At 38.6% G+C, this 24,228-nt stretch overlaps 1 protein-coding gene and 1 pseudogene across 1 annotated transcript; one reads left to right on the top strand and one right to left on the bottom strand.

Annotated features, from left to right (window-relative positions):
- The first annotated feature begins 37 nt into the window (after window positions 1-37).
- Window positions 38-12,845, top strand: LOC131800030 (ribonuclease inhibitor-like). Its single transcript, XM_066170677.1, has 4 exons — window positions 38-625; window positions 4,442-6,083; window positions 8,626-9,410; window positions 10,842-12,845. The coding sequence occupies exons 3-4, from the start codon at window positions 8,720-8,722 to the stop codon at window positions 12,179-12,181; spliced, it is 2,031 nt and encodes a 676-aa protein (XP_066026774.1). The 5' UTR covers window positions 38-625; window positions 4,442-6,083; window positions 8,626-8,719; the 3' UTR covers window positions 12,182-12,845.
- A 981-nt stretch (window positions 12,846-13,826) lies between these two features.
- On the bottom strand, window positions 13,827-18,749 carry LOC131790246 (TATA-binding protein-associated factor 172-like; annotated as a pseudogene).
- Between the last annotated feature and the right edge of the window lie 5,479 nt (window positions 18,750-24,228).

Here is a 24,228-nt window from a genome sequence, read left to right on the forward strand (position 1 = left end):
CACATGAATTTCCTCTGTTTACTATAACCGTTCGAAAAAAAAGGCTATAGGGAACTTCTTCAGCTTTATATTCTTTTAATAAACACTTAATAGTCAAGCACATGTTTATTGAAACTGGAGCTTGACTTTGTCATATATATGTCATTTCGTGCATTTAATTATTCAGGTGGTTAATATCTAAAAAACTCGCCCTCATTTTCCTTAGAAACTTGGACCGTACTGGAGACCTAATAACCTTCTTGGACTGACATCGCTAATATAATGCAGAGGGAGCACAATAAGATTTTACGGGGGTCAGTAATTATAGAATCATAACACCTTTGGCACCTGCCCACATGGAACACTTTCAAGGAATTAATAATAACAATTCATAGTCCAAGAAGCATTACTCCATTAGGTTAAATTGCATTAGGTTAAATTTTTCACCTGGTATTATTTTACCAGTTTAGCTTTTTGTGCAAAGAGCCTAAACAGGAAGAGGGAAGTTCATTTCTAGTATAAATGATCCTCTTGGCTTGAAACCAACAGTTTCTATCGTAACCATAGCTACAGACAGCGATAAAAGAATACGCATTTGGCTCAATAACACTTAAGTTGGGCACCAAAGACCGTTGGATCTTTGAAGGTAAGAAATGATCATACTTAATGCATGGATAACTTGAGTTTGGCTTTCATTCCATGATATAAATTTAATATCCACTCTTGACTCCTCTATTTCTGTGTACTTGAAATCAAGCGAAAATGAAATTTATCGAGCTTCCAAATGTGGGTATAAAAAACATTTGGCGAGAAAACATCTTCAGCTATCTGAAATAAACAAGATCGTTATCCTTAATTTTTAGTTTCCTACAACGGGATTCCTTTTTGAACCTTTTCTCAGTGATATTTCTTTAAGTTTATAATTACACCCCTTCTCGAAATTGTGGTTCCATCATCATCCATAGAGAAAAGTGCTAAATTATAAAAAGTCAGTGCTGGCGGTTCCAAGCTCGTCACAAATTGTGAAACTGGAAACGACAGGAAATTCCAAAGAGCGATGAGGGAGGACTTAATGCTGCGACGAAGCCCGCTGTTTGAGTTCAAATTACAGTAAAAAAAATATAGAGTTGACGACAAAAATCTTCTTCATTTGAAATATCCAACTTGTCAAAAACTATGGATGTTTTTTCTCTCTGTACTTATGAAGATTTCCTTTCAAAAATGGTTTTGTCTTATCCTCCAAAAATTGATGACATTGAAAGAGAAGAACCTTGAAAAATATGGAAGTTGGTTTTCATGTCTCCTAATCAGAAAAATGAGTCGGGAACTAATTGTTGGCTCACAGGTCCCATTAAGTCTGTAGCAGTTTTCTCTAACGAAGGAAACCTGAAAATGTTTTATAATTTAGAAGGTATTCAATAAAGGCCTTGGAGGCGCTTCGATCAATTTTATGAGGTGTTTTCCCCTGATAATTTAAAAAAAAAAAAAAAAAACCAAAAACGCTGAATCCATGGATCGATCTTGTAAATTTGAAGGTGTTGTTTCTCAGAAACTCGAAAGAACTTGACTTTTTATGTGACTGCAGTAACGGAGTTTGTTTATCTAATGTTCTCAAGAATATGTTTATAATGTTATTTCCTTAAACGCACTCCATTGACTATAGTCATGGAAATTTGTGTGGCAAAATCCCTGAATCTAATCTGAGGGTAAACACCGATAGAATCGTAGCTCGCCAAATCCAAAATCTTTCCATATATCCCAAAATCGTGCCCACGTATTTTATTTGCTTCAATCATTTCAATGGGTCTGGACTGACTGCTATTAATTTAGTTAACATCCCATATTCAATACAAAAGGGTCGGTATCTATTACTTAACCCATTATCGAATGCAGGTGGTGTTATTTCTGTTTAAAAATAATTCATTTCAGCTCGTGTTATTTCCCATCACTCTTTATTTTTATTTGCTGATTCACTATAGTTGATGCTCTGAGCTTATAACTGGTCATTGTGACAAAACTAAAATCCTGAGCTCAACAAACATGATTTTTTAAGGGAAGGAACCTTAGTCTTATAAACTTGTTTTGTTGATATTAATGGTATTTAGAAAGGGTGTGTTATTATAATGAGCCATTGACAGTCTTCATACAATCCTGATGCATCGAGGCATAGGTCGTAATTTTCTCAGCAAATTTATTGAATTTCTGTTTTTTAAGATCAGGAGTTTACTAGATTGATTTTGACGTTAATGAATGTGAGGGAAGATAAAATAACTTATCAATTTGGTCTTAAAATTATTTTAGTTTTGTGCGTTCCTGTATTATTTCGAATAATTAGCAGGGCAAAACGGGAATATATGAAAATGAAAAATACCGAGCTTTCAAATGTACATATAACAAACTTTGGCGGAAAAACAGCTTCAGCTATTTGAAATAAACAAGATCATTGTCCTTAATTTTAGTTTCCTACAAGTGTTTACCTCTTAAACCTTCTCTCAGCGATATTTGTTTATGTTTATAATGACACCCCATTTAGAAATTGGAGTTCCATCATTACCGTAAATAGAGAGAAGTGCCAAATTATAAAAAAGTCAATGCTGGCGGTTCCAAGCTCGTCACAAATTGTGAAACCCGAAACGACAGGAAATTCCATAAAGTGATGAGAGAGGTATACTGCAGTGACAAAGCCCGCTGTTTGGGTTCAATTTACGGTAAAGAAAAATAGAGTTGATGACAAAAATCTTCTTCATTTGAAATATCTAACTTGCCAAAAATTACAGTTGTTTTTTTCTGTACTTAGAAAGATTTCCGTTCATATTATGTCAAAAGTGATTATTTTGAACAAGAAGAACCTCGAAAAAATATGGAAGTTGATTTAAATGGTTTCCCATCAGAAAAATAAGTCGGGAACCAAATGTTGGCTCACATGTCTCTTCAACAATTTTATCTAACGTAGGAAAACCTGAAAATGTCTTATAATTTAAAAGTTCTTCCAATGAAGGCCTTGGAAGCCAGATCCGATACTGAATGATTTGGATGAATCCAATCATAAATTACGGTACACCTTTTCTAAACATCAATTTGCTATTATCTTTGAGATGAAAATGGCGCTTAAAACAACACTCAGGGGTTCTCCTTCGACAATCTTTATTCAATCCTGATGTATCGAGACATAGGTCGTAAGTTGCTCAGAAAACGTATGGAATTTTTTGTTGTTTAATATCCACCATCCACGGGAGATTTATTGTTTGTTCAAACTAAAGAGCTTATTAGAACTTGTCATTAATCAATTTTGACGTTAATGAATGTCGGGGAAGATGAAATGGCTAATAACTTAGGACTTCAAATTATTGCGTTCCTGTATTATTTCGAGTAAGTAGGAGGGCTAAACGAGAAAATATTTTGCTCACCGTAGTGAAGTGGGAGTTACAGCTTAACAACTTCAAACACGATATTCTAAATTCAAAAAGGAGTTTCTCTTATTCATTTCGTCGAATTAGAACAAGAGACTCACAATCTATCCAAGAACGTGGCTTATTTTATAATTTCAGACATATTTCAAGATACAGTCTTAATTAAGAATTCGTGTTTTTGGAAAATGAAAGCTAACTGTGCGAGTGTTTTTTTTTGGCGGATACGGTTACACCAGCCTGTCTGCTCCTACACACCGATTACCATTATCCGCAGGATTTCGTGAGCGGGACTTTCGGTACATAAGATCTATTTTTATTAACATATTTTGTGAGAATCTTCTTTGCGTCAATTATTGACGCTTCAATTAAACTTGTAAGGAGTTTCCCCTGAGAATGAAAGTTCCCTCATTATTTTAAGACCATCAGTACTGTAACGTTTCCGTCATGGCTAAAAAGTCGTTTTCCTTCAGCGTTAGTAGCATTGCTATGGCAAGCAGCGTTTGACTTCCCGAACCGATTATTTCATGAACTCTTGAGTAAAAACCAGGCAATCATAATTTACCCTTTGTTGAGTATAAGATGCAAGATTTAGGATGAAGACAATAGCATACAAAATGCTTCGCAAGGTACATCTTGCAAGCTTCACCACAATACTCAGCATTTCCTTGATTGTTAATTCCATATATTTTCTATGCATGTGCTTACTTCGTTCTAAGGCGCCACTGAAACACATTCAACCAATTAAAGATGAATCTTGATCATCGGAAAATAACTCCACATGAACTTTATTCCAACATTTTGCAAAAAAAAAAGCCAATTTATCGCCTGCCTAGATGAAATCTTCCTTATTTCGTTGAAAACGCGAATGAGACTTGTCAACAGTTAAAAGATAACTATCTGATTACAACTTGAATATTAAACAGGGCCTCAAGAGCGACGCACGCTAACTGAGTTTCCTGACAAATGCGAGTCTCTTAGCTGAGACAAATCTCACGTCTTGAAAGCTGTCTTCGAAACAATTTCACAATTCTTAAAATGAACGCATTTTGCAGGGAGCTGATAACCAGGTGAAAACGGATTGCTGAGTGAGAGCTTCAATTCAACCTTTGAGGGTAAGAGTTTGTGGATTTTAACCCATATTGAGTTGAGTTTCAGTTTGAGCACTTTCTTTCTTTAAATTACATCGTGTATTAAACAGATCATTACGACCTCAAGTGAATCTACGCCGCACTAGTAAGCAGTTTACCTTCCCGATTTTCTTTCGGTGGGTTGGGGTCGGCTGCACACAGGCTAAATTAAGCATGAAACTTCAAAAATGCGTTCCTAAGGGTAAAGAAAATCGCTCATAGTCAACTTATCGATTAAATTTTACCGAGTTTGTCGAAATTATTCGACTAAAATCGGGTCATGTGTTTGTGCAACGTTTTAAATCGAAGTCCTGATAAAGTCCTGATACGCGATAGATCGCTTAGAAGCACGACTCGATAAGAAACTAAAAAATTAAAACAGGAGGGCTAACCAATTTAGTATTCAACGTCTGTGAAAAAATCGCTGAAGTAATTTTTAGCTTCTGCCAAGGTAACGGTAGTCTCATTCTTAGCTTCCGGTGCACAATCTCCCCTGCACAGAACTTCCAAGGTTACCACAAATAAGTTACATGTGAACATATTACTCGCCTTTTAATACGTAATATGGTGATCTTCACTCGCGTAACACTACGAATGCAAACTAAAACTTATACTTAGTATGCCGAAAGTTTAAATGTAAATTAGATGGCGGTAAAACTTCTAAGGTTGCCACATGTCAACCATGGAACAGTTTACCTATCACCTTACGACAAAAGACATCAGTACAAAGTTTTAAAAAGGCCTTGAGACTATTTTTTCTCGGAAACCAACACAGTTTGTTTTCTTTTTTAACTATAGAATACTTCAAACTGTGTTGATCATATAGATTGTTTTGGTGGAATTTTGAATCCGAAGAAATTCTTTTTTTTCCCGGATGTGATCAACCTTTATCTTCTCCTTACATTATTTCAATATTTGAATACATTGTAAAACACGCTGGTGATTGGAATAAGGAGGCCATCAGCCAAAAGGCCCGGAATGCTGCCCTAAATCCCCATAGTTTACATGCATAGAAAGTGTCTGACCGGCTAGAAGGGAGAAGTTTTACTCGGATCTCTGTAAGGAAAGGCCAATTTGATTTCCACACTACGTGATACATATCTTCACGATCACAGCCATATGTCATGCATTTTTAATGCCACCACGCGACCAAAGCGTTTTGAAAACCATCAGAAGCAAAATTTCACAAAAAAACTGCGGCAAGCCGAGCTAGCACTCTGTGATTGATGTGTTCAGTAGAAATATAATCTCCATGCAAGCGTTTAGATGTGACGGAAACTACTGATAGCGCAGAGCAAAAGGTTAGTGATTCGAAACTGAAAGTGTGAGCTAACCGAATGCCCCTCCTTGAAATTGTTTGCGTCCGTTTGGCGATGAAATCCGCTTGAATATGAGATTTCATTTTAAGCTACGTATGGACTAACCTTTATCTCAATTAATTTCTTTTTCATTCTGATTGTTGCTGAGACATCGAAGTCTGACTGAGCTAAATGAACGCATTTTGCAGGGAGCTGATAACCAGGTGAAAACGGATTGCCGAGTGAGAGCTTCAATTCAACCTTTGAGGGTAAGAGTTTGTGGATTTTAACCCATATTGAGTTGAGTTTCAGTTTGAGCACTTTCTTTCTTTAAATTACATCGTGTATTAAACAGATCATTACGACCTCAAGTGAATCTACGCCGCACTAGTAAGCAGTTTACCTTCCCGATTTTCTTTCGGTGGGTTGGGGTCGGCTGCACACAGGCTAAATTAAGCATGAAACTTCAAAAATGCGTTCCTAAGGGTAAAGAAAATCGCTCATAGTCGACTTATCGATTAAATTTTACCGAGTTTGTCGAAATTATTCGACTAAAATCGGGTCATGTGTTTGTGCAACGTTTTAAATCGAAGTCCTGATAAAGTCCTGATACGCGATAGATCGCTTAGAAGCATGACTCGATAAGAAACTAAAAAATTAAAACAGGAGGGCTAACCAATTTAGTATTCAACGTCTGTGAAAAAATCGCTGAGGTAATTTTTAGCTTCTGCTAAGGTAACGGTAGTCTCATTCTTAGCTTCCTGTGTACAATCTCAACAGCACCTCGTGCTATTTTGTATTTCCCGTTCATGCTGTATATATTGTGCTTCCCTTGTGTATCTACTGCCAGGTCGATCTCCTGAGTCTCTATCCACATTATATATGGCAATGTGAAATAAGTTACATGTGAACAATTTATATCCTGAATGTAAAAGGATAGTTGTCGTCAGGACATAAAACTTATCGGTGATGAACATTAAACCAGTATGTTGTGTATTTATTCTAAGGCCTCTTCTGTCAGATTAATTGATGATTCAAGTTGCTTACCTTTTATGAGGAAGCTAAAATTTCAAAATCTCTAATTGCATTTAAGAGACTACGGGGAGAATCGCCTGTGTATATTTCTCGCCTTTTAACACGTAATATGGTGATCTTCACTCGCGTAACACTACGAATGCAAACTAAAACTTATAATTAGTATGCTGAAAGTTTAAACGTAAATTAGACGGCGGTAAAACTTCCAAGGTTACCACATGTCATTCATGGAACAGTTTACCTATCACCTCACGACAAAAGACATCAGTACAAAGTTTTAAAAAGGCCTTGAGGCAATTTTTTTTCGGAAACCAACACAGTTTGCTTTTTTTTTTAACTCGAGAATGCTTCAAACTGTGTTGGCTTCCAAGAAAAATTGCCTCAAGGCCCTTTTAAAACTTTGTACTGATGTCTTTTGTCTTTTGCCTTTTTACACGTGGTAACATTGGAAGTTTTACCGCCGTCTAATTTACGTTTAAACTTTCAGCAAAATAATTGTAAGTTTTAGTTTGCATGAACCTCATGCAAACTAAAACTTATAATTAGTATGCCGAAAGTTTAAACGTAAATTAGACGGCGGTAAAACTTCCAATGCTACCACATGTCAACCATGGAACAGTTTACCTATCACCTTACAACAAAATGACATCAGTACAAAGTTTTTTAAACTGAGGCCTTGAGGCAATTTTTTTCTCGGAAACCAAACAGTTGGAAACATTCTATTGTTTAATAGGTTCCTTTTTTATAGTTTCTTGACTCTGTCATTTGGTCGTTGAGATCTACTTTATTTTAGATTTTATCATAGGATTTTAAATTTTTTCTTAACTGTTCTTTGATTTCTATAATAATGTATTTATTTTTACTCATCAATATCTATATTCGCATAAGTATTATCACATTTATTGTATGAGGGCCACAAGTTTATATGCCTTTTGGCTATTAATTGCTACTCTCTGTAAATAAAGAGTTTACTTACTTACTCACCTACTTTGGTGTTTATCAATGTCATCGATAGGAGTCTTTGCGAAAAATCGGCTTCGGTTGATAATTATGTCTCAGGATAATATCATACGTATACAGTGATTTCCTTTAAAAATCAATTTATCATACTGAAATATTATCGAGGCCTAAAAACGCATCGATGTAAGAGTAAACATATGATTAGATTGAGTTTATTTCAAAAATTTTGCCATAGGTTAAACAATACTGAAGTGTAAAGGAGTATGATCATATACATTGTTTTGGTGAAATTCTGAATCCGCAGAAATTCTTTTTTCCCGGATGCGATCAACCTTTGTCTTCTCCTTACATTATTTAAACATTTGAATACATTGTAAGACACGCTGGTGATTGTAATTAGTAGGCCATCGGCCAAAAGGCCGGGAATGCTGCCATAAATTCCCCTAGCTTACATACCTGGAAAGTTTCTGACCGGCTAGAAGGGAGAAATTTTACTCGGATTTCTGTAAGAAAATGCCAATTTGATTTTCATACTACGTGATTCATATCTTCACGATCACAGCCATATGTCACGCTTTTTAATGACACGCAAAAGTAGATTTGAAGAGATTTGCAAGCAATTTTAATAGCGCAACCAGTGTTCCAGAGGTATTTAAATCTAGTTTAATGTAATACGCTTGCTGGCCTTGAGATGTAACGGACATTTTTGGAAGTGTGGATAAAAAGTTAAGATATTAAAATCGAACATCAAACTTACTGAAAATTTTGTCTGGGTCAATTTGTTTTTTCAATCGGATATCTTATTCATTCTACCAGCGCTGAACCAAGGAGGCTGACGAACAAGCAGCGACCAAATTTCTTGGTTAAAGAGTCATTGACCTTTACTCAATTAACGATCCAGTATTTCCTCATGGCCACCGCTGCAGCACCTTCGTTTCATTCGACAAAAGAGACAACCAATTACGCCCGCTTATGCAGGCTTCTGGTGGGTGTCAGTGCACATATCTTGAGAGAGACATTTGACAAAAGGCGTCCGCCAGGAAACCTGGACACAGTTTTGTCCAGTCCTCCGATTCATCGAGTACTAAAATCACTCCGAAATAAAAAAATACTCAATCCTTCACAATGGGACAAACTGTACCCCGCCATCAAGTCTTCTGTTTCATCAAAGAATTTCGATATCACGCTACTGATGGTCCTGCTGAGGAACATTTGTGGTCTTGCTCCTCCGGCTACCGGCTGGGACACACTTCCTCCTGCAGCAGACACAACCCTTGAGGCAGATATCATTCGTATCAAGTGCTACAGAAACACAGTTTACGGTCATGCCAGCGAGGCCTCAGTTGATGACGCAACCTTCAATCGATACTGGCGGGACATCCAGGATGCATTGGTGAGACTGGGAGGAGCTGGTTACCAAAGTGCTATCGATGATCTGAAAAAGGAATGCATGGACCCTTATATCGAAGAACACTATAAAGAGCTTCTTAAACAGTGGGTAGTGGATGAAGTCAGCATCAAAGAAAGATTGGATGAAATGACAGAGCTATTAAAGGAAGCAATCGCTAATCCTACAAAAAATTTTAAAGCAGGAGACAAAGGTATTGTGTATTAACGGTAAAATCTGTATACGGCCTTTTGATCTTTCTTGAGAAAAGAAGAAGATTAAAGGGCCTCTCATCAGAGGGTAATAAGCAATTTAGCAATCAGTTCATTTCAGTATTATAAAATGCCCACCTTTAAAAATATCTCCCACTGGAACTGACCCTTTCCTCTTGGACCCAAAATTGGAAAAAGACCGGGTGTTGTCTTTTCCATGTTTTTTTTCGGGTGATAGGCGAGTTATTTTTTATTATTTTTTTGTTACTTCTACGGGGAGTGAAGAGAATCAATAGTTGCAATAGATTCCCTATAAAGGTTAGTTCCGCCAAAAGCTGCAGTAAGTCTTAGAGTATTTACCTGGTCAGGTTCGTCGAAAGAAAGAGATGGAAAAAAGCTAAAATTCTCATTGAAGTGGAGATGACAGGGAGCATTCTCTCCCCTAAGTGTCCTCACGCCTTACTTAATCTCCAGCGGAAAAACAAAAACTATGTGTTTTCTGAGTCAAAGATTTTCCTCCCGTACCACAGATTCCTGGATCCCCTCCCGAAATGGGTCGGTTAGTGTCGGTAATCATATGATTTCGAGTACAATTTAAGATAAAAGAGCACGAGTAAATTTTTGAAATGCGAACAAATTGCACAAGCCTGTAGGGCGAGTGCAATTTGTAGTTTTTGAAAAATTTACAAATGCAACTTTATCCCGTATTGAACGAGAAAAATCATGCGATTACTTGTTAATAATGTACTACCAAAATATGACTCTGTTCTCCTCTATAGTTGTTGTTTTTTTCATGTCATGGCTCACTGGTTCGGCCACTTCCCTTTGCCTTGTGCTGAAGTAGTCGACGTTTTTCCCTAGAATTTGGTTCGAGCTTTTAAATTCACTGTCACGAACAATCGGGTTTTTGTGCTCTTTGTCTGTAAGGTATCGGTCGACGGCAATAATCAGCACACGAAAGATATCACGCTCGTTATCTTCCCCGTCTTTCTTGCGAACTATTGCGTAAAATTCCTCGAGAAGTTTGTTTAGTGCCTCCGATTCATATTTTTCAACGCCCAAAACTTCCAGACTTTTGGCCAGTTGTTTGTGCTTTGTTTTGTATTTATATTTTTGGCATTCTCCATCAAATTCTGAATTTGAAAGTTTGTTACCTTCTCCTAACCTATCCGTCATTTTGTTTTGGTGCACTTTCGTGACTCTCCTGGCAATCAAATAATTTTCATCTTTCTACACTCAATTTCAACTTTTTGCCCTCAGTCTCAACTTTGGGCACTTTTTGGGATTAATTGACGTGTTCTCAGCCAATGAATCTTCTGAAGCGCTCGCATGCAAATTATTAAGAATGAAAAAAATTTAACCTATAATAATTTGCTTACCTTACTATGCTTCTGTGTCTTTTACATTAAATGTTTTTGGTGCACTCAATGCAGAGGACGAATCTGAATGGAGTAAAATCACCGAACTTAGGCTGAGAGGTCGGAAGATCACCGATACCGGTGTTGCCAGTGTATGTCAAGCATTACAGACACCAACGTGTGAAGTCACCAAACTTTATCTGAATGCTAATCAGATCACCGATGCCGGTGTTGCCATTCTATGTCAAGCATTACTTGCACCATCATGTGAAGTCACCGAACTTAGTCTGGCTGCTAATCAGATCACCGATGTCGGTGTTGCCAGTCTATGTCAAGCATTACAGACACCAACATGTAAAGTCAGCACACTTTATCTAGGTTGTAATCAGATCACCGATGCCGGTGTTGCCAGTCTATGTCAAGCATTAAAGACACCAACATGTAAAGTCACCAAACTTCTTCTGGGTGATAATCAGATCACCAATGCCGGTGTTGCCAGTCTATGTGAAGCATTACAGACACCAACATGTAAAGTCACCGAACTTGATCTGGGTGGTAATCAGATCGCCGATACCGGTGTTTCCAGTCTATGTCAAGCATTACAGACACCAACATGTAAAGTCACCAAACTTGATCTGGGTGGTAATCAGATCACCAATGACGGTGTTGCCAGTCTATGTGAAGCATTACAGACACCAACATGTAAAGTCACTGTTCTTAATCTGAAAGATAATCAGGTCACCGATACCGGTGTTGCCAGTCTATGTAAAGCATTAAAGACACCAACATGTAAAGTCACCGAACTTGATCTGGGTGATAATCGGATCATCGATGCCGGTGTTGCCACTCTATGTCAAGCATTACAGACACTAACATGTACAGTCACCGTTCTTAATCTGAAAGATAATCAGGTCACCGATACCGGTGTTACCAGTCTATGTCAAGCATTACAGACACCAACATGTAAAGTCACCATGCTTTATCTGGGAGATAACCAGATCACCGATGCCGGTGTTGCCAATCTATGTCAAGCATTAAAGACACTAACATGTAGAGTCACCGACCTTGGTCTGGAAGATAATCTGATCACCGATGCCGGTGTTGCCAGTCTATGTGAAGCATTACAGACACCAACATGTAAAGTCACCGAACTTGATCTGGGTGGTAATCAGATCACCGATGCCGGTGTTGCCAGTCTATGTCAAGCATTACAGACACCAACATGTAAAGTCACAACACTTTATCTGAATAACAATCAGATCACCGATGCCAGTGTTACCAGTCTATGTCAAGCATTACAGACACCAACATGTAAAGTCACCGAACTTGATCTGCGTGGTACTCATATCACCGATACCGGTGTTGCCAGTCTACGTCAAGCATCACAAACAGCAGCATGTAAAGTCCTCTCTTAATCTAAGTGAAAGTCACGTCACAGAGCCGGTGAGAACCGTCTAATGTATATTTTCGAAAAAAACCGTCATATCTTCAATTTTTGTGATAGAGAAGACATTGAGTAATAGTTCTAGTTTTGGAAAAGATATACGAAAGTTCAAAGACACAGGGTAGACAAATACAATGCAATAGAGAACGCTTAAACGCTGTAAACGCATTATCTTTTTGTTGTTCTTAAAATGCATTTATCACTTAATAATTGTATAAATTATAGATTTTCATCGAGAAATCACAAGATTTCGGGTAAAATTTGGGATCAATTAGCACGAGTGAACTGTTCAAAGGCTAACAAAATTGCACGAGCCCGTAAGGCGAGTGAAATTTGTCTTCCTTGGAAAATATACGAGTGCTTGCCTTTGTGCTGTTGTTGGATAAGTCAGGGTTTCCCAGCGAGAGGTTGTTTCGAGCTTTTAAACGTCCTGTCACGAAAAATCGAGCGTTCGCTTCCTTTGTCAGTTAGTTATAGCTTGATGGCAATCTTTCCCGGCTCTCTGACGAACTGTTGCATAAACTTTATTATGCCTATTCAGCTTTTTTAATCCATTATGAAGGTAATGATTGTGTTTGATGTTTTTACTCGTAGTTCTATTAAAAAATTGTGAAGTGGTTGCTCTTTGCGATTTTATGGCCTACACCGCGCATCTCAGTCATTAGACAACGCAAGTAAGCATTTTGTGCGATCGCGAATATTGCTTACCATGACCGATTAAGGGCCAGACAAATAAGGGGTGGGGAGGGATAGGGTGATAGAGTAAGGAAACAAAGCCTTGATGATATCCGTCTTGATCACGACAGTACTTTAACTCTTTATTCATAATTTTAAAAAGGGTTCAAGCCTATTTGCATCACTTAGAGAGCGTGAAGAGCGGAGTCAGAATTCGGACGTTGTGAAGTATTTGTTTTCGTATTATTTTCACGACTGCTCTAAAAGTTTACCCCGTTATTTTACGCTTGGTGACCTTAGAGTAAACTTTGATCGACTTGGACTGCTAAGATTCGCCAAGAGCAGACGTCGGAATCTCACGTTTAGTTTACAATTCTAGAATATAGGATTTCCAGCCGATTGAAAGCGCATCTCCGGGTCCCAACAATATCTCTATCTAACTTCTCTGTTTTCTTCAATTTTACCACCGTCAATTATCGATTTCTGAGCGTGTTCGTTAATTGGGACACATTCCAAAATCCTCCCTTAACCTTTTGTGCATTCCTGCGACTAAACAGTTCCCCACCCTACCCGGGTCTAGTCATCGTTTAACTGGGATTCATCGAGTCTTTTATCCCTAATCGAGCAGGACGTTTTGAACTTGACTTTCAAATACCTAAATTTTAGCCATTCTTACTGAAGATTCAAACGGATACTTCAAGTACTAATCACAAAAAAGAAGTTCCTGATTTTGTTCATTGTTCAGGAGAACCGTGATGACCGGTCTATTAATAAAAATCACCAACAGTCCTCTCTCTCTCCTAGCTTTAACATAGCGGAAAAAAGGAACAAAACAATACAACTATAACAAAGTGAAAACCTTTATTTCACCACATGCCTAACTGACATCACCAAAAATGTTTCGTTTCGTAAGCGGGCATTTGATCTGAATCACAGTTTCCTTATTTGTTTTCTTTGTCACTTCATAAACTGTTGAAGAAACTTCCTGAGCAATGTTTGAATTTCCAACTTCCTTTCGCAAAATGCGGGGCAGCGACCTAAGCAGGTATTTAACCTTATGATTAACCTCGGTTCTCCTTTTTGGATCTTTATGGCTGCCCCAAGGTAAGCTTCAATGACCAGAACAACTTCGCTTCTACCAACACAGACATAGGGCCAGGTTTTCAAACTGACAATCATCTATCCCAAAATGACGCATACTATTTTTCACTTCAGCGCACCAATGAAGTTGTCTAAATTGTATTCTGTTTCATACTGTTCCTCGTCCCATAGCTCTCCAAAATTTTCAATCATAGTTTTGAGCGAAGTCTTCCCAGTTGCATTCCACTGTTGTTGTTGTGCGCTTGTTTTTTCTCTTTTCTTTTCTTGGTCGACTAAAAAGAGATCCAGGAGTTGTCCAGTATCCATGGTTAATAGGCTTGAGTTGTCTTGCGAGATCACTGTGTTGGCGATGTTCAGTTTAAACTTCTGGAGTCTAACAGGAAAAAAAGTCCGCCTTGAAGACTCAATTTATAAAATACCTAAGTGCATAGAATGTTATCACTTGAAAATTAGGTTTACAAATGAGCGGACAATGAGAATGTCTTTCCTAAGTTTGAGAACAAAGGAAGACGCGAAAGAGGCGTTGAATGACCTATCCACCCTGGGGAAATTGGAAAGCTCACTGCAAGTTGTTATTAAAAACTGGATCATTTGATAATGCAATTCAAGAGTTTTCATTGGCTTAGCCATCATGAGTTGTAAGCCATCATGCGCGCACATGAAGACGAGTTAAACGGAAGTACTTTTATACATTGTAACATTCCGTTTTTCTTACAAAATAACTTTGGGAAGATTTATTTCTACTAAGGGGTGTTTTTGATAAAACAGTCAATCTACCCGCCCTTGTTGGATATGAGATGATTATCGCCAACGAGGCCCTTCATCTCATATCCAACGCGCGCTCGTGGAACAATTGTTTATTAGACGATACTCTTTCATAAATAAACTTTTATCGCTGCGTCAATGGGCAAGTGAGACACTTGCATTAAAGTAGTGGAAAAACGTTTGAGAAGCTGACTTTCCAAAACTTTTCTAAGAGCATCGAGCGTTAATGTTAGTCCTATCTCAGGATGTCTAAATGGCTTAAAGAAGGAGGCTTCTCGTCGAGAGTGTAACCTCGAAAAAAAGCCTAATTACACTGTGCTGTGTGATTCAAATAGTGCTGCTCTAAAGCCTACCCCATAATCTTTTCCTCGAGTGTTCCCCATGTTATCAATCTGTAAACGTTTACAACCTTCTTCTGTTCAATACGATCAGCTCGGTCCATGGCCTAAAAAGATGATCAAAGCAATCTACCAAAACAAGGCTTGAGCAAAATTGGTAAAAATTGGAATAAACAAGGGGGAGGGGACAGGTTCAAAAGGTTGGTGGTTACGTACTTGTAGGTCCTTCATTGGGTTCCAGTCGTGCTCCACAAAGATGACCATGTCGGCACCAGTCAGATTCAATCCCAGTCCTCCAACAAGTGTCGTCAACAATAGCATGTCGATCGAGGGATCGTTGTTAAATCTAAGGATAACAAAAGTCTCTAAGTAACAGAAAAGCTGTTAAACGTCGCGTTTATTATCCAAAAAAGGCGTTGAAAGCAGGAAATCGTTACCAGTCGGCTCATTCAGGGTGCATCACAGAAACCTGGCAATGATTTGTTCGTAGACAAGCCATCGGTAGCATAGCAGTCTAGGTATGGCATACTTGAGAAAATGTCATGTACTTGTCATATTATTGTGACGATTAATTACGTATGCTAATGTCGAGACGATATCTAGGGGGAGGCGTGCACCGAATACGGGACTTGTGTGTCCAGGCTATATGTCGCAGGTTGTCTTGTAATATTGTTTGGAAACCACACCATCGTTTCCTGCCTTTGTTTCCCGAGATATTGGATCAATGACCGGAACCGAAAAATCTCAAATGAAAGAATTCTCACCTTTGTACGAGCGAGTGACGCGAGCCCGCGGGCGTACTTCCATCAAGTCTGAAGTATGTCACTGTAGGCATGTGTTTTCTGCGTGAATAGAGCAAACTGAATATAAGAAGCAGGCTAAGTTTCAAACCTTTACATCTTTCCACTCCCAAAGGCTGAATATTAATGAGAAGATTTACCAGCCACCCCGACAATTCACTTCGTATTGAATGAAGAAAGTTTGATAAAATGATACTTTGTTCTTGCAACACGTCGTACAAATATAAACTGTTTTAAACGTGTTCGATCACCACAGCGACGACATGACACGCAGCGGCGAGGCACTACCCACGAACAAGTACACACAGAGTCTTGTTCTGGTCAATTGTCAAATAAACAAACCAAAGACGACTGCAGCAATATCAGTCAGCATGGCAAAAAAGAAAAACAAAATTAAAAAAAAAACAAACAAAAAGATTGCACTTACTTAAGAAGGTCATTTTCAACGATGTCCAACATGCTCTTTAACTGACAGAACAACAGCACCCTGTGTTGGGACACAACAGGGTCTGAACATAGATCAGTAGAGCCTGGGGATGAGGAGCCAACTCCTATCCCACAATCCATCAGTAGCTATCTGTATATTAATTTGCAGACAGAAAGAGGGAATTAGTTCAACAAGAATTTAAGTAACCTGAGGCGTACATCAAACAAATTTATTTCAACAATGAGTTTAAAGTCAAACGCCTAAACGCCAACATATGTTATGGAGAGGGAATATTCTTGATAGGAAAATATGGCTTCATTTTTCACCTCTAAGCAAAGTATGCTGCTATTAGGGTGACAGAATGCGCAGTAGTTTTTATGAACTGGTTACAAGGAAAGGATGAAAACAGAGAAGGCCTTACATTAGGTGAGGAATTTTGTGAATTTAATTCAAGTAATAAACCCCCATTTTAAAGAAACTCAGAAATCAATGGTACCAAGGCGTGCCAGTCTAAAAAGAGTGTTTGCAAAAGTTCAAAGTTTATCCGTAAGCAATCAGTTAAAATATAATTGTTACGTCAAGCGCACAATGGCTTGAAGTTACACCAACAAATAACCTGACTTACTTAAGAGCAACAAGTTTGGCGGCATGCTGAATGTCCCGGATGGAGGCATGTTGTTGATCTAATTGGTCTTTAAGTTTGGTGTATTCTGGATGATTGGCAGTGAGCACCAAAAGCGGGTGGTTGCATAGCTTGCGCAGGTACTGAAGAGCCTGGGAATTATTAACACGTCAGATTGAATGAATTTCATACCGCATAGGGTTATTTGTAGTAAGCACTGAGGACAGACTAGTGTCCATGATCAAATTCACAATTAAACAAGTAAAATAAACGTATGGCAGAAAGAATGAAATCAATACTAACCTGGAAAACGTGAGGATTATCTTTGCTTGCATCCTCGTTTTTGTTTTCTTCATCCATGTGAGAAACTGTTTCCTCCAAACCTTTCTTGACCTGAAACTTGGTTAAGTCTTCATATAACTGAACCTGTAAAATGAAAAAAAAAATTTCTTGAGTGAGAGGAACGATCTGGAGGGCAATTTTCGGAAATTCTCCAAAAAAACTACATGTTGGGGATCCTTGAAATTTTCACGCAACTGCTTGAACATTCACATCCTCCCGACAACTATCAAATATTGTCGAAAACTATCATACATCGACCCAGTGGCACACTTTGATTGTTGGCCTTAGCAACAGACTGACCTGTAGCGGACTCGGTTCACAGTAGTAATCTTGGATGATCTTAGGTGGAAGATCTTGCAGCACATCTTCTTTCAGGCGTCTCAATAGGAATGGTAAAACCTGACGATGAAGGGCCTCCATAGCCGAGGCCCCTATGAAAGAGACATGTGTCAATACAGACCACGGTATCACCTCATTTATGATCCACAACGCCATGGAATCTTACTGACAGACAAAGAGTCTACGGCTAGAGGATCTTCATTTTCTACTTTTTGAATTACGATATTTTTAACAAAGTTCGCGGGAACAAAAAACGAAATTTACGCATTTCGCTTGCGTTTCTTTTGCACAATACTGTAGATCTAACACTGGACCCATTCCTATGTGAAGAGTTTGAATTATTACGTGCGCCTAATGGGGCTTATCACCTTAAAAAAAACCAAGGAGCTTGGCAGTAAAAAGTGGCCATTAGAGGGTAACGTTAAACCGTAAGAGAACGTAGACGACTTTATCTGAATAATCACGGCAAACACGAAACAAACATTTTAGTGTATTACTGATTGCTCTCTTTTGTTTTGTTCTGTTTCTCTCTTTTTTAATTGCCGATCATTTTAGTTGTTTAGGGTCAGGAATACCAGACTACAGAGAACAACAGTTGAAAATTAGGGAAAATGAATATAGACTTAAGGAACCAATAAAATAGTCATAGGGTTCCAGTTTAGGACTGCGTATCTTTCTATCCTAGCTCCGTCGAAATAAAATTACGAACACTTCAGTATGAATCACATACAAATCCCAAGCTGCAAGATATATGTCCTCTTTGTTCTTTTACCTCCGTTCCCATTAGAGGTGTCATCCAACCAAGAACATTACAACAACGATGAGGTGCACGGACCATTAAACCATTGTATAAAACAATGACATTTCTGTTAAACCTCTCGCTTAGATGGACAGGGTATATTCCGACAAAATAAAAGACAAGGCACACAATAGCGAGCTGTGTAAATTATAGCATGGTAATGCGCTCAGTCATTGTCAAAATGAAAGACTTAAAACTACTCAAACTACAAGTTAGCCTTAATACCTAAAGTGTGGCAAAACAGTATGTGGCCATAAACATCTTCGCACTGATCACTCATCCGTCCGAGCACAGGCACCACCAGGAGAACAACGTAAGGCACCGCACCCATTCCGAGCCGATCAATTACACCTAATGTAAAGCAACCAGTTAAGGATACCAACATACGTGTGTATAGTGAAAACACAGCGAAAATAAACTCTACACCAAAATGGCGAGCAGAAATGGACCAGTCACTATTTATCGTCGGGGGCGTGGGGAAGGGGGAGGATTTTAGGAGGGATCACTCGGTTTTCTGGAGAAATTGAGGGAGGATCAGTCTATGGGGGACTATGGAAAATTAACTGCCAATGAAGGGGGGGAGTAATAAGAATACTACAAAGCTAAGGGGGTGGGGTGGGGGAAACAGGTAAATCTTATTGTGACACGAAATCCTCCGACCTGAAATTTTTCTTTAATTGAATCATTCATACCACATCTCTACACAGCCAATATAAGCTAAATTTAGACGGAAACGTCATTTCTGCATTAGTTTTGGTGCACTACAATAACTTTCTGGAGCATAACAATTGTTTTCAGCTTTGTAAGGATACAAGGTATAGCTTCTATAGCTCCTTGACGGTTCCTGATAACATCAGCAGTGCCCATCAAAGGTAAGATATCCTTTACCACTGTCTTCATGGTATCTTCGGTGGACACAGAGCACAGCACACCCAGGCACCTGGCTGCCAAGTGTCGCACTACACTGTAAGGGTGCTGAAGGCACAGTACTATATTGGGGAGCAAATTTAAAATCTAAAAGGCAAAAAATAAAGATTAGGACTAGTTTATTTCATGTAGATAAGAATATCAAAGCCATTGTAACTACTAGAAGGAAAGAGCACAACATCTTGTGCCTATGGAATATCTCTATTTCGCATACTATTGAATGAATAACATGAGTTAATTTAAACAAGAAGCATTTACACGTGTAAGTGAACATAATGTGGCATGTTTTTTGTTGGTTTCATAGTTTAGATCTCGTTGTGTGTGTGTTTGTTCCATTTTGTTGTTTGTCTTTGTTGATATGTTTACTCCTCCTTTTTTTAAAAATTTCTATTTTGTTTTTCCTTCAGGTGCCGACTGCTTTTCCAAGAGAACCTCAGTTTACTTTCTCCAACCAAAGTCAGGGAGAACCTTTCCCACTTAAGAACCACTCAAGTATGGGAGAAGTTCAGGTAACAACAATATGAGCAGTTTTAACACTTCAAAAATATCCCGCATATTATTGAAGTTATAAAAACCCAGAGAATATGGTCCGACATTTTAACTGTTAAGTGCTGATGCAGAGATGTAGCTAAAGTTTTTAACAGGCGGGAATCTAACAATGATAGGCGGGTATTTGGGTCGAAGGCCCACTCTAGCGTGCCTTTGGCACGCTATACCTTGGGGGGTCCGAGGGCATGCCCTCCCCCCGGGAAATTTTGAAAATGCGTACTTTCGGAGATGCATTTTCCTTGATTTTGGGGGCAAAATCAAGGGCATTCAGGACAGACTTTTATCAGGTAACAGGTAATAAAGTTATGATGGACTGGAGTGTTGACTGTTTTTATTGTTTATTAATATCTAATTAACTGAAACCCGGAATGGTAATTAAGTGAATAAGCAATAGTTTTCAAGACTCAACATTTTGTTTCAATTTTAGAACTTAGCGTGTTTCTTTCGGTAGACTCAAATAATTTCATGATACCAACGGCCTCAGAATCATCTTTCTTTTTTTTCCCGACATTATAGAGCAATAATATTTCACCGTTAGAGACACGCAATTATTTGGCATTCATTATTTCGCATACAAGAACTACAAATACCGCTAGCCATTGAGCCTGCAAAATGGACGATGCGGTGCGAACAATGCGATTATCGCACTAAATGGAGTGTTTACAATACTTTCAGTTCAGGTAAGACAGCATTGAATGTGTAAACAAACGAAATAAATAAAGAAACAATCTTCTGACAACATTTAAAAACATTTTGTAGAAAGAAGTAGTGCTTTACAGCAGGAAAAATCGCGTTCACAGCCGGGTATATTTTCCCGGCTTCCGGTCTATTATCTACATCCCTGTCTGATAGGTGAGGAGATAAATGTACAGAGAGGTTTCCATTAAAGCTGGTCACAGGTGGTCTACCACCATATATAAGACCTCTGCCGTGGTGTTTAGCCTGTCTATGAGTTTTGCCTGAAGCCTCTCTCTGGGCACAGCGACTGTAACACCATCAGCAGCGCGCTTGTGGATAAATATTTTGAAACACCGTGGAAACGTGATGATAGTACAGTACTTTGACTGTTTACATCATAAAGTATTCCAACCATTGCTATCCACTGGTGCTATCTAAATTATATTGTGATGCAGGGCGTGTGTTCAAAAATAGCGCTAAAAATGGACAAGAACAGCTCACAACGAGCCATATCTTAGTTGCTTGGGGGCATCGTTATAAAAATGTGAGCCTATTTGCTATAACTTTATACTTGCAGAGGTGTTACTGTTTCATAATAAAGGTATTTTTCAACGGCTGGTGGTTGCTATGTGAGGTAAGAATTGTACGTAGCTCTGTACTTTGGTGCGAATTCCTCGTAATTCTTTTGTCTTTTTTTTTTCCCCCTTGTTTGTGGGATTTTTCAAGCGCTTATAGTGAGATACTTAAACCCAGTTCCTCCCGGTGAATTCCTACCTGCTATGTTCCAATTTTCACCTCTCAGTTTTTCTGCGCAACTTCCACACATCCTTCCTTTAAAGGTAATGTTTCATGTGTTGGTATTCGAGCCTGTGAGAGATTCCACAGCTAATGAATCGCCAAAGAGCTGCTTTGTAGGCCAAAATCTGGTTTCAGCGTCAAATCAATAAACAGGCACAAGAGAAGCTTTTAATTCTGTCTTGAAAAAAACCCCAGAACCACAGCAACTGCAAAGGGCATAGTGGAAAATCACCGACCGTTCAAGGCAAACAAGATAAGCCAGTATGAACTGGGCCGTGATGAACACAATGGCAAGCGCTAAGCATGAGGGGGCTGTGGCTGTAAAACTTGATTAGAGGATTTTCACAAACGCACTCTACAAACGTCCTTTAACCTTTACACCCTAACACATCAGTGATAGCATATTCTCCATACTGTTCTGTACACATTTCCTAAGTTGCCAACCTGGAGAATTTGTCCAACAATCAGGAGCTTCTTTAGTCAGTTCTCAGCTCCTGTATTCTCTCTGACCTTAATGTTTGATTCAGGCGTGATGGGGTAATGATAAATTAGATGCTAGTCCACTCTCAGGGGTTCAAGGATAAAAAAGCCTGAATTCAATCCTGTAGCTCGTATAACGGAGGGAAAAATCAAGGCTAGATTCCATTACTTCTTCTCGTACTTAATGTAGGTTAAGGTTTTCATGTCTCACTTCTGTTGATTAGTTGTGTTGTGGCAGGATCACTTAGGAGCTCCTTGATCTAATGGCGATCAGAAACAAAGATGCTGAATTGGCTCGGCGCTGGAGTAAAAGTGAAACAGTGGTGCCCTGTGATAACACTTATGCAAGTAGCAAATGGTAAAATTGTTCCCACAATATCTTTTTTTTTCTTTCCTATTATTTTCTTTCCATCTGGTTTTGGTGTTTTTTTTTGTTTTTTTGTTTTGTTTATTGGATTCTCCCAACCTCCAGAGAGAGGATCCATACGCTGGTACCGATTGTTTATTTTTTTTTACTAGTTCACCAACCTAGTTTTTTAACAGTACGATTTTAATAAAATTGGGACCAAGCGCCTGCCGTATATTCCTTTTTTTTGTTGTTTTAGTAAAAGTAAATTCCGTATTGTTTTATTTTATTTTCCTTTTATCAATTAAGATATCATAGCATAAATCTATGCTTACGGTTAAAATATTCCCTCCCCAGCCCCCTCGCCAGAGGCCACGAGGATCAGGGACGGGGACAAGTTTTTTGATATGTCCCATCCCCCCCAGTGGTGCAAGGCTGGTCGTGCAAGCACTGTACGTTTATGAACCAACACGGACACGAGAACTGTGAAATGTGTGGCTTGCCTCAACACTGAGAAAAACTGATTAAAGTTTGTTGGAAATCATTCTTGCTAAAAGTCAAGATGAAACTGGCAGGACAGACAACAAGGCACAGAATTCATATAATTGTCTAGTTCGGCTCCTCTGAACATATTTTGGCTTTTTGATAAGTTTCCGCTAAAAACGTTTTCTATTTCATCGCCAGCGGAATTGCTGACGGCACCGTTTGAAACTGCATCCCTACTTTCATTCCCCATATTTTGCCTGAAAAATAATTGATAACCATGAGGCGAAACAGCGCGTGCTGAAACCAATGGAGATTATTTCAGACGTTAATCCTACTGGTGTAGTGCTCTATACAGTGAATGAAAGGTTTTGACTGAGATGTATTTGTGGATATCAATAAAGTCAGGCGTCGTTTCTGAGATTTGCAAATGTGTGTATTTATTGGAATATGCTCATTATCACAAGCTGTACTCACAATCTAGAACATGCTTTTACAATAGAGCATTTAAAGATTAGCAAGTCCTTTGAACATTAGAGATGAAGGTGTGGGCTTAAGATAATTTTCTTGTTTTCTTGCTTCATCGTAAAAATACCTACGAAATGGAGTTCCTTCAGATGGGAGGCAAGTTCAGGCCTCAGTCTCATAAATGTAGCACACAAACGGATCTTTTTTTTCACGGTTTTTTTTCGACTTGAATAAAGGTGAAATTGAGAACCTAACGAATGGAATAACTCGCACTGCACCCGACGTTGAAAATTTATGTTTAAAAACGAATTTTCAATTGGTACCATGCATTCATGATTGAGTTTAACTCACTCGCTCTTCGCCAAGTAGTCCTTCGAAAGGTGAATGCTCCCAATCACATAATTAATAATTGAAATAATGATGATGATAAATGAAGAAAAGACGTCACACACCCTACCCCGAGGCAAGCTGGATTACCGTCTTTATTCGGCTATAAGGCGAAAACTCGGCTGTAAGCCGAGACCCCAAACTTTGTACGTGTAGATTTGGCATGACGAGAGCCAAAAATAAATCGAAAACACCCGGCTATAAGTTGAGACCCATTGATTTTTACAAGACTGAATTGTTAACTAAGGGAAAACCTAACATTTTCTGAAAAAAATCACATTAGTTGTCATAAATGAGGCTTAGACAATGGTGATTTATGGTGATTTAATACGCAAAAGACAAAAAAGTTAACTATTCAATTGAAAAGCAACGAATCATAACTCAGATGAATTAATGTGATCCAAAAAGTCAATTTAAAACTAATTGTGTTGTTAAGCGGCATCACCGGTACCTACACATCCGTAGTGTCTATCAAAGAATCTCGTGTTCGCAATCATTTATTTCAAGTCAGGTTGTCATCATGCCCAAGGCTCGTCGCACGTCATACGACCTCGCGTTTACATCTAAAGGCAAAATAATTCAGCGAGGATCCTGAGTTTAAAGTGTCCCTCAGCTGGAACCAGAAGTGAAAGCGCAGCCATTCCGTCAGCCTTCGGACCGAAGCAACACTCGCTCAGCGTCTCCCAGAAGATTT

The sequence above is a fragment of the Pocillopora verrucosa genome, chromosome 8 (assembly GCF_036669915.1).
Source record: "Pocillopora verrucosa isolate sample1 chromosome 8, ASM3666991v2, whole genome shotgun sequence".
In the NCBI taxonomy this organism is placed as follows: domain Eukaryota; kingdom Metazoa; phylum Cnidaria; class Anthozoa; order Scleractinia; family Pocilloporidae; genus Pocillopora; species Pocillopora verrucosa.